Source organism: Erpetoichthys calabaricus, chromosome 6 (assembly GCF_900747795.2).
Source record: "Erpetoichthys calabaricus chromosome 6, fErpCal1.3, whole genome shotgun sequence".
NCBI classification, from domain to species: Eukaryota; Metazoa; Chordata; class Cladistia; order Polypteriformes; family Polypteridae; genus Erpetoichthys; species Erpetoichthys calabaricus.
Window position 1 is genome coordinate 110910520 of NC_041399.2, and position 11422 is coordinate 110921941.

The following is an 11422-nucleotide window of genomic DNA, read 5'->3' on the forward strand; positions in this document are numbered from 1 at the left end:
AAAAATTATATTTTGATTTCAAAGTTATTGGACTATTTCTCTCTGTGTCCTGGCGTTTTTCTTCTGTGTACTTCTGCCTTCTCACATATCTCAGAAGTGTACATGAAAAGTGTATTGGACACTAAATTTACCCCATATAGCTGGAGTGTGTATGCATGAATGTGCTGTGGCCTGCAATGTCATCCAAACCTGGATAGATGTCAGCAATTAAGCCTATAGCAGAAATTGCAAACTCAGGAAATGAAAAGATTATTGAAAGAACAACTAGAAACAAAAATAATAAAAGCTAAAAATGTATGTATACATTAAATATGGATGATAAAAATGTCCATAAATGGCAAATATCACCGGACACATTGGCACTTCTCACTTGAACTTATGGTACTGTATTGCAATGTTGAGGCCAAGCACAGTAATGGATGGATTCTCTGTTCTTTACATGGCTTTTTGAGGTGGCTTGCTATCCTTAAAAGGACTGCTTGCCTTTTGCTGCACTAGTTGGAAAATGCACGTGCGACTGTGCAGAGTTGCCATTTTTTATAGGCGCTCCTCTGTTGGGCTCTTGAGCAAGGTCCTTCACTTGTAATTGCTTCATCCTAGGTATGGCGGTAACCTGCATCCAGCCATGCAAGCAGGTCCTCCAACTTACAAGGAAAATTTGGGGGTTGGTTGCAGGATTGGCACTCCAGCCACTGTTTGCAGGTCCCAATCTAGATGGTTTGTCGTGTAGTAGGTGCAGTAACGCACACACTTCCAACCTCTATCTCTCTGCTATAGCTGATGTTATGCCAGATCATTCTTTTGGTGATTCATCTCTGACTGATGTAACCTGTCCAGCACTGTTGTATAGCCCTCCCTTCAAAGTTGGTGCACCCAGCGACCACTTCCAACTTCTTGCAATGGCGCACAAATTTGTCAAAACAGCGGGATGGTCTTCTCTCCCACTTCAATCATGCAGCCGGTGTTAAGGGCACATCAGCAGGGATCGGGAGGGCTGGGTTGTCAGATGGCACGGTAGAGATATTGCGTGCTGTGCCGTCATGCGGTGCAACAGAGATGTTAAACGCTGGTCTGCTGTAGGCAATTAGGCAAACCTCCTTGTGTGGAGATGCAGACATTCTGATCTCTTTGCTGTTTTCCTTTACTGAACCGGAGCTGCAAACCGCGTTCCACGTCTGGATCTCAGCTTTGAGACTCTCCCTCCAATACCCTTCACAATACCTGCCTCGTCCTTTGCCTGCGCATTTTTACCACTGGCCCTGCTTCTCACAGCTCACTTGGGGTCAGTGGCACCTCGATCTGCCACACTTTTCCCCAGCTCTATGTCCCGCTTCTGACACCAATGTAGCGTCGGGGCCTAGCACCCTAACTACAAAGAGGACTATTTCATTTATGTTAGGTAGAATGCCCAGAGGGGACTGGGCGGTCTCGTGGCCTGGAACCCCTACAGATTTTATTTTTTTCTCCAGCTTTCTGGAGTTTTTTTTTTTGTTTTTTCTGTCCACCCTGGCCATCGGACCTTACTCCTTTTCTATGTTAACTAATGTTGCCTTATTTTAATTTATTTTGTCTTTTATTTTTCTTTTCTTCATTATGTAAAGCACTTTGAGCTACTTTTTGTATAAAAATGTGCTATATAAATAAACGTTGTTGTAGCACCACAACGGATGGATTCTCCACTCTTTATTTACACAGCTCTTTGAAGTGGATTTCAATCCTTAAAAGAACTGCTTGCCTTTTGACACACTAGTTGGAAAATGCACATGCGACTGTACGGAGTTGCCGTTTTTATAGGTGATGTAACACCAGCTCGTTCTTTTGGTGATGTGTCCCTGGCTGATGTGACTTGTCCATCGCTAGTGCAATATTTTAATTTAACTTGCTTCTCTTTTTCTACCTAGCATATTAGCAATTGTAGCATACAGCTCATATATTAGCTAATTATTGATGCTGAAATAAATAGATACATTTTTGTTATGATTAGGAAAATTATAAACAAAGACATCAACGCGTCTATTAACTCCAATAGTAAGCAATTTAGTTTGTCCGGGATTTCTGCGCGCTCCGGAACTAGTAATATGAATGGTTTTGCCTTCCGGTGGAGAAAGCGTATTTCCTTTCCTTACAGAATTCTGGGAAACGTAGTTGAACAATCGAGTCGCTTTAAAAAGTCAATGGACCTCTAGAACTACAATTCCCATGCGCCATTGCGCATCGCCGTTTGTTGCTCCTCAATGACTTTTTTGTGTTTTGCTTCCTGGGGCCTCGCTCGAATGCTATTGACATCTTGCGAAACTGTAGATTGCATTTGGAAACTCCCATCCGAGTTTACAGATAGTGCTGCTGTAGTGTGCTTAGCTTCTTCATGTCCACCTCCTGGCTTTGGCCTTTGCAGCTACTGCAGGACGAAGTTCTGAGTTTTACGGTCTCTGGTTGGCTCTCCCATTTATTGCACTCCTGGTGGCTGTTGGTGCCTTTAGCGATGCTGCTCGTCGTGGCCGCCTTCATTGTGGCTTTCGTGCTGCTCTTATACATGGTATCTCCACTCATTAGCCCCAAGCCGCTTAAGTTAAACGGAGCCCATGTGGTGGTAAGTACGAAGTAGGGACCGGCAGTTGGGGTAGTTTGCAATGACTTTTACCTGCTGTTTGTGTTAGTACTATGCAGTATTTTTCATTAGCATGTTTTCTTTAATTGCTTTCGGATGAGACTGACAACACAGAGCATTAAAACTCTCGACTGTGAACGTCATATGTATCTCGTACCGCTCATTAGGTCACTTCACCTCACTCTGACGTTTATTTTTCACCACATTCAAATCACACCTAAAAACGCACTTCTTCACATTGGCTTTTAATTCTTAACCTGTCTTATTTCCACTTGCTTTTTGCTATTTCTCTGTTTTATTGGGTCCCCTGACCTGTTTTTTTAGTGTCTCTGTTTTAGTTCTCTCTTAATGTTTGTTTTTAATATTTTGCTTTTAGTCTTGCTTGTTTTAACTGTACAGCGCTTCGGTCAGTTGTAATGCTGTGTTTTTAAGCGCTTAACAAATAAAAATGGTATGGTAAAGTCCTTTTTTTACTCGTAACATCTGGGCAAATAAAAAAGAGATACATCTGAACAATACGTGTCCACCGTAAAGGGTCCGAGGGTTTGGGGATCTTGGCTCTCATTCTGTGAAATTGTAACGTTTGTATGTTTTATACAACGCACAGGTTACTGTGCTTTCTTAGAGTATTGCGATTGTGGTTGACTGAGGCGAATAGAAGTGAAGCCAACAGTGTAAAACTCCTGGATGAAAAGTAAGTAACTAATCCAGCTGAACTAGAAACAAATGACTTTGACCAAAGTATATGCTAATTCTTCTCGCATTTCTTCCTGAGCAAATCGAATGTGTTTGCGTGTGTTTTTTTTTTTTTTTGTCGCGATCACCTTTTAAAGGTTGGGCTAGTCAGGGGACCAAAGTGTGAAAATGCTATGTTATATATTATGATTTTAAAGATAGGTATTGTCATTTCGTCCTGGGGCATTCGTTTCTTCTCAGTTGCCACCAACATTTTTATATTTTTTAATTTTAATACTTTTATGTACTGTAAGTTTAGTGAACTCTGTAGCACTTTCTGCCAGACGTCCATGTAGAGCGCCCTATAAAGATAAACATGTTGATGTGGGGCATAAACTGCTCCAAAGTAAGTAATAATCTTTTTCAAAACATTCAAACAATTACATTTGGGGCACTTACTGCAGTCAACAGCATAGCACATAAACAGGGTAATGACAACGGGGAAAAGAGAAAATATAATTTCCTGCATTACTTTTTTAGAATGGAGTAGAGCAGTGTATTAATGCTGAGGGTTTTGGAGATCCCCAGGTAGTGAAGCTTTTGTAATAATGATGTTTTTTTTATCACTAAGATCAGATGGGACTAATCATTCTGAAATAGAAAACAGCACGTGTAGTCCATTTTTGAAACCTTCTTAATCCTGAGTAGGATCACAAGGAAGACAGAGAGTGAAACATGAATAACTTTTCTTTATAGCTTAGTTCAGTGTTTTTCAACCTTTTTGCTGGAGTGGAACCCTGCGCGAATGGTTACCTTGCTCATGGAACCCTGTGAAATTATCCATCAGTATGTCCTATATCATGTAATAAACCAGATGAGCGGAAACGTAGCTTTTATGTTTAATCATACTATTTTCAAAATTTGTGTTCGGCCTATTCACAGTTCACCAAGCATTACTAACAACAATTTTTTTAAAAAGTTACATAAAAGTTAAAATCCGCAATTATCTATAGCAGAAATTTAAGATGATGCTTTTATTATAGTTACCATTACATCGCAGTAGTCAAAAGTTCAATGAGAAATTTGTGCTTGATGATTTTTGCTGATAAGTTGAATTCTGGGTCATGTTTTAGACAGACACACACGAAGTTCTTCTTCGACTGACAATAGTCGTTCTCGCTTCTTGTGTTTAATTGTGGTTAAGGCTGAAAATCCAAACTTGCACAAGTAAGTAGTTGAAAACTGTACCAACAGTCGCAGAGCTTTCTGAGCAATTGATGGGTACTCCTTTTCAACCAGCATCCAGAATGCATCCAGGTTTAACTCTGAGTGCTTTAGGCTCAGTGTTCTGTCACTTGCAACACTAGCAAGCTGTTCCTCTTCTGACAAGGTGAACTGTCCTTTGGACGGGTCAAATTCTACGAATGGGCTTCGAACCCAGTCGTACTGGTTAATGGATATTATTTGCTGAGACCTGCCAACAGTGTGTAAGCCTTAGTTCATAGTGCCTTATAAAGCCTCCAGTGTGATCATAGGATGGCAAGTACTGTGACCTGGCAAGCTAAGGAAACTCAAGCCACAAAACCACAGCTTCAGATACTATCATTGACTCAGTGTTTGACTTTAATTCATTAGATGCTTTTAACTTTTTTTTAAAGCATATAAAATTGGCACTGTTATGATATTTAAAGATAACTTGCCTGGAAGGAATGAAATCAACTTTGTTAGTTCAAAAAAAGCCTGGTAAACTGGAGAGTTTCTTAATTTTTATTGCATATTACTATAAAATCGATTGGTGAGTAATCACCATATTATTCATTGAGTGCTCATTTTTAATCTGTTGTTCCCATTAAACTTCCCTGCTACAGCCTTTTATCCAGCAAGTCTCACCAGTTGCAATCTTATGCTGCTCTGGAGACACACTGTGCCAATTTTACTTTATTTCACTCCAGATTAAACTTAATGTAGTCTAAAGATTTCTCTCATAATTGATTGCTTCTTTTAAAAGAGCAAATATTGTTCATCTTGATTTAATGAGTTTGTAATGTTCTCAGTGCAAGATTGAAATTGTGACAAAATGTCCTACCAGCCAGTGTCACTTGTAAGCACAAACTAAGCAATAGATAGATTAAACCAATGCAAACAGTTTTATTTTTATAAGACATTTATCCCACATGTAATTTAATACTTTCACACACTATATTGTGTCAGTGTTTGGAGATTGATTGATTGATTGATTTTTTAATTATTCTGTTTTATATCTTTATAGTCCAGTGGTACTGTTACAAGCAAGTACATTTTGGTGAAGATAGCATCTTAGGAAAAGTACTTCTTAAGCACAGCAATGAGGCCACAGTCTTGTATAGCACTCTCCATCACTGAATATATTTACATTTGAGACCTTCAAAGTGAGCATTATTGCAAAGTAATTTTCTTTTATCAACTGTTTGCAAAAGGCAGTAAATGAGAATGCATAGCATAGTGCATAAAATACTCGGGAGGAGACATATAGAAAAGAATGCTGACATAAAGGGGATATCAAAAAAGTAGATATGATGCAGAAGTTTGATAATAAATTAAAATAGACATTTTTTTAACATGCATATAGAAATAACAAACCTTCTGCTTATTTGAATGTTAAGCCTAAAAGATACTTCATCGAAGTCCTTTCTGTAAAGCTAAAATGAATGACAAACGGGTTTAATAACTGATGCATCATTGCACACAGAATTTGTCTTTGAGGTTAAACCTGTGATTAATTGGCTTTGAATTCAGTTTTTAAGCACTCTGTCCAGTTTCTGTATTAAGCAGGAGAAATACAGTATCACATGAACTTTGCACATAAATTAGAAATCTCTTACAAAGTGCACTCTGTGTAGGTCATGAGGTTTCACAATGTGTGTACTTTAGAGCCTAGCATGAGAAAGCAAATTTAACAAATTATCCGAAGACCTTTTAGTAAATTAACTTTTTGTTATTCTTAGAAGACTTGTATTTTGATTAGTTTATATTTTTCACTGTTCAGTAAACAGCACAGTATTTTTTGAGTGTCTCTTGAATTTTTCTTGGTAACAATCATTCATGTAGTTTATTTTTCTACTAGGGGGCTCCGCCCCCTGCTCGCTTCGCTCGCCAACCCCTGGTGTTGGGAAATGACAAAGAGTGAGATGTATGAATGAGATATAGAATAGTGTGAAGGTGTGGATGATGCATATAGAAAGCAAACAATAAAGTGTTTGGCACAGTGTAATGGTTTATTGGAAAATTTCTTTGTACACAACATTAGTAGTAAAGATGGTGTCTTGTCCTTGAATGAGTTTTCCTTGGCATGGAGAACTTATAACTTTAACTTTAACGTCAGATGAACGTCGAACTCGTGAGAAGGCAACATTGTTGTCCGTGTCCAAAAACGGGGTCAGAGAGGTAGATGCCAACCTTGTCTATGGTTTGTCCTTGTGATTTGTTGATGGTCATGGCAAATGCAGGTTAAATGGGGAACTGTCGGCGTTTCAGTGTAAAAGCTAATTCCAGGTCAGAACTTGTAAGGTCAATTTTAGGAATCAGAACAGTATTGTTAGCGTGTGATCCTGTAAGAACTGTCGCTTGAATAATATTGTGTGGCATGGTGTTGACGACTAAACGTGTACCATTGCATAAATCCTGTTTAGTGGTAAGGTTTCTTAATAGCATGATTATTGTTCCGTTTTTAAGGCTAAGATTGTGTTGTGGTAATCCGGCTGGGTTAATAGTGTTTAAATATTGTAAGGGGAAATTAAGATGGTCATTGTCGTCAGCAGAGTCAACTTTGTCAGAGCTTAGAAAGAGCTGTGCCTCTCCTGGAAGTAATGAAATGACGTGGTTATTAATGTGATCAACATCAATATTTTTTGGACATAATATAGTTCGTTGTGTTAAAAGGGGTATTTGGTGTAATGAGATTGCTGTTCCAAATATCTCCGAAACTCTTTTGAAAGCAATACCAATTGTCTGCGTGTTTTAAGGTGGAGTGAAGAATAGCCGAGCGCATGGCATGTGGAACAATAGCTAAGTACTGTGTATATTCTCCTCCTAATAAAAGTACCTTTTCTCCAAAGGGAATATTATTATTCATCAACGTTTGTAGAAGTTTATCAATGGTGTTGAGTAAGTGACTGGATGCCATTAGATGCAAAAGCAAATGAACTATTGTAGGATCTAATGCAGTTCATAAAGTTTTTACTTTCAGGTACTTCGTTAGTTAGAAGCTTCTGTAGATATTCAGGATATGAATGTAAAGGAGGTAGTCTAATTTGACCCTTTTGACAACAAGGTGTAAATTCATTACTTGTATTGCCAGTTTTTTCAGGGAAGTTAAGTGAATGACAATGATTGCAAATGACATTTATTAATCCTAATGAATTTTCATGAATAGTGGAGTCATTATTGAACGCGTTGTCAGCTAACTGGCGCAATCGTTTAGCAGGTGTCTGTCGTTGATGTCCTTGACGTGTATGTTTTGTCTGTGCCGTTTGAGAGGCGCGTCGTTGTATGTGCAGGATTTGGGACGTGCTATTCTGGAGCTGTAATCGATTTGCCTGTGCTGTGTGAGAAGCCCGTTGCAGTTTACGGCGTTCATTGTTTGTATTGAGCCTTGCCCGTTTTTGTATGTCGGTTAGTGGAGCTTTCTCTTTTTGGAGTCTTGCCTGCTTGTTTTCCGGCATTTCAGATGCGCGTTGTAGACGTCTGCGTTTATTTATTTTGTCCCTTCGCTGCCGTTTTTGTATCTCTGAGACTTGAGGTGTTTCGTTTTGAACCCTTGCCTGTTTCAATGCAGCACTTTGAGACGCGCGCTGCATGCGTTTTCGTTCATTGTGTCTGTCCATCTGCGCTCGTGTCTGTAACTGTGTTAGTTGAGCTTTGCGTTTTTGGAGCCGAGACATTTTTTCTTCCGGGGTTTCAGAAGCGCGTTGTATGCGCCGACATGTATTGTTTTTTTTTATGCGGGTTCGTGTGTTTGGTCCCGTCACTCGAGCCGCATCGTTTTGTACCCGTGATCGTGAATTTATGACTTGTTTGTTCTTCAGCGTTAGAAATATGGATAAGTAATAAGGAGGATCGCACTCACTGTTAATATGGAGCCTTTTCTGTGGTTGAACGGTTAATAGTGCATCAGTGTAATGAGATCCACGTATGCTGCATAATTTGAATGTGTTCAGATGACGTATGTTTAATTTGGACGGTTTGTTCAGAAATGGGGCTTTGTGTCTCACAGTATGGGCCATTGCCTTTTGGTGGCCTGATATTTACTCCGGTAGATGCAAGAGCAAATGAACTATTGTAGGATCTAATGCAGTTCATAAAGTTTTTATTTTCAGGTACATCGTTAGTTAGAAGCTTCTGTAGATATTCAGGATATGAATGTAAAGGAGGCAGTCTAATTTGACCCTTTTGACAACAACGTGTAAATTCATTACTTGTATTGCCAGTTGTTTCTTCAGGGAAGTTAAGTGAATGACAATGATTGCAAATGACATTCATTAATCCCAATGAATTTTCCTGAATAGTGGACTCATTATTGAACACGTTGTCAGCTAAGTGGCGCAAGCGTTTAGCAGGTGTCTGGCATTGATGTCCGTGACGTGTAGGGCTGGGCGATTTGGCCTAAAATCAAAATCTCGATTAATTGAACATTTTAACTCGATTACGATTAATGAACGATTATTTTATTTATTTATTTATTTATTTATTTGCCCTCATAGTTCACTGACAAGTTTTGTACAGTAAATATGCTCACATATTACAAGTGAGAGATTTTTGAATGAAGGGTGCATTACTTGATTTTAAAATAATTGAAGGAAACACACTATCTACTCTCTGTGATTATTTATTGAACATCAATGTTGAACAACTGAAATTAAAGCACACATTGCCTAAAACGAACAGTCACTTTGTTCTTATGAAAAAAGTAAAAATAAATAACTTGCACTTTTGGAAACAAAATTAATTATTTTCAATGTTTTTCTTATTAAAAGTAGAAAATAAGCAGTATCTCTTCTAAATAAAATAACTCTTATATATCCTGTAAATAATATTTTAAACAGTGCATTTCTTGCATCTTCTGTAAACAAATATTTTAATGTGCAATGTATCAATGTAAACAACAGATTGTTGTAATGAAAATAGAATTCTCTAAACACTGTTGCATGAGGTGATCTTGGCGATCTTGTCATGTCACTATATGAACATGAATTTACTCTAAGTTCTTACTAAGAAACACGAGCAAGTTAACCTTTTCAGGTTTCAGGCAGGACCTGAGGCATGTAACAATGTTTCCGCCCGAACTGAAAACCCGCTCTGATGGAGAGCTAGTAGCTGGTATGCAGAGATACTTTTTTGCCACCTTACTTAGAGTGGGAAAGTGTACATGATGCTTCCTCCACCAGTCCAGTGGATTTGCCTCACTATCCAGCATGGGGGACACCAAATAGCTGCTCATCTCTGCTTCTAGCGATTGCTGAAGTGACAGAATGGGTGTAGCTGAACTTGCTGAAGGTGTTGCCTCACTCCCTTTAAAAAAAGCTTCCTAATGACCTCTTTTGCTTTTATGCTATTATATTTAATTAAGCTGACGTGTACTTACCAATTGCAAGGTGTAGGCGGTGTCCAAAACACTGCTGCCGTAACCATCCATTAAGCGCAGCAGCTTTGACAACATTAGCACCGTTGTCTGTCGTAATGGCTGAAAGTTTTTCTTCCGCGAGGTCCCATTCAAAAAGCATATCTTTCAGACCTTGCGCAATCATATCTGCCGTGTGATCGGCTGGAAAATATGCCGTCTCAAGGCATCTCAGTTCAGCAGCTACATTTTTACAACATGTCTTGTACATGTCTGGCAGCACAGTTTTAGAAAAATGTGATCGCGATGGCACAGTGTATCTTCTGTCTCGAGTTTTAACGAGGTGTTTAAACCCGCTTTGCTCCACTGTAGCCAAGGGAGTCATATCCTTTGCGATGTAATAACAAATAGCGTCAGTTATTTCTTTCCATCTTCTTGAACTCTTCTCATACTGTGTGGAATTTGTGAACGCTTGTGTTATCGACATCTGCTTTGCGGAGGCACTTGTTGCTGGGCGCTTGTCAGTCCCTTTTTGTTTTTTTTTTTGAGCCATGCACTGTTCATATTCAGTAACGTGATTGTGCTTCAAGTGTTGAAACAAATTGGTGGTGTTACCTTTGGGCGTCGAAACTGTTTTTCTACAGTGTCTACATCTGACTTCATTTTGTTCGATGTCATCCTTACTGAAGCCAAAATGTGTCCAAATGACGGAGACTGCGTTTTTCTTTGGTACAAGCTGCTCTTGTTGCTCAGTTGTGTCAGTGTTTAAGCTCTCCATGCTCGACATGTCGGCGGAATAACGTAACGGAGCGGGGTTACGTGACTCCACACGCGGTAGTGTTTTTAAAGGTAAAGTAATCGAAATAATCGACCTGGAAAAATTTGATCGATTATAGGTTCTGAATGTCGATTTCGATTACTTTTCAATTAATCGCCCAGCCCTAGTGACGTGTATCTTTTGCTTGTGCCGTTTTAGGCGCCGACGTGTGTTTTGTTTTTTCATGCGGGTTCGTGTGTTTGGTCCCGTTATCCGAGCCGTATCGTTTTGTACCCGTGATCGTGGATTCATGACTTGTTTGTTCTTCAGCGTGAGAAATATGGATAAGTAATAAGGAGGATCGCACTCACTGTTAATATGGAGCCTTTTCTGCGGTTGAACAGTTAATAGTGCCTCATTGTAATGAGATCCACCTATGCTGCATAGTGTGAACGTGTTGAGATGACATATGTTTAATACGGACAGTTCCTTCAGAAATGGGGCTTTGTGTGTCATTTCTTATTTATGTTAGTGTGGTCGTGGGTCTGAATCGTCGTTTTTGTGAACGTTTCGTGTGCTATGTCCGTAGTCTGTCCCGTTTCATGTCCAATGGACTTTGTGTGGCGCTCGCAGCTTCTTTTTTTTGTGTGCTAGGGGCTTGTTGAATCCTCCTCTTTGTGTGTGTCCCGTTTCGTGTGCAACGGGCTTCGTGCGGCGCTGTGTGCGTCGCCGGCGTCTGACTCCATTTTTCTGTGGTCGCGGCGCCTCATTTCTTATTTTACGTTGC

At 39.5% G+C, this 11422-nt stretch overlaps 1 protein-coding gene across 1 annotated transcript in view; it reads left to right on the forward strand.

Moving 5' to 3' along the window:
• Window positions 1–2238: 2238 nt before the first annotated feature.
• The window catches only part of kdsr (3-ketodihydrosphingosine reductase), a 106397-nt gene continuing 97213 nt past the window's right edge, over window positions 2239–11422 (forward strand). The window contains exon 1 of the mRNA XM_051928828.1: window positions 2239–2590. Coding sequence (XP_051784788.1) covers window positions 2366–2590 — 225 coding nt within the window. The 5' untranslated portion in view covers window positions 2239–2365. The remainder of the gene's footprint in view (window positions 2591–11422) is intronic.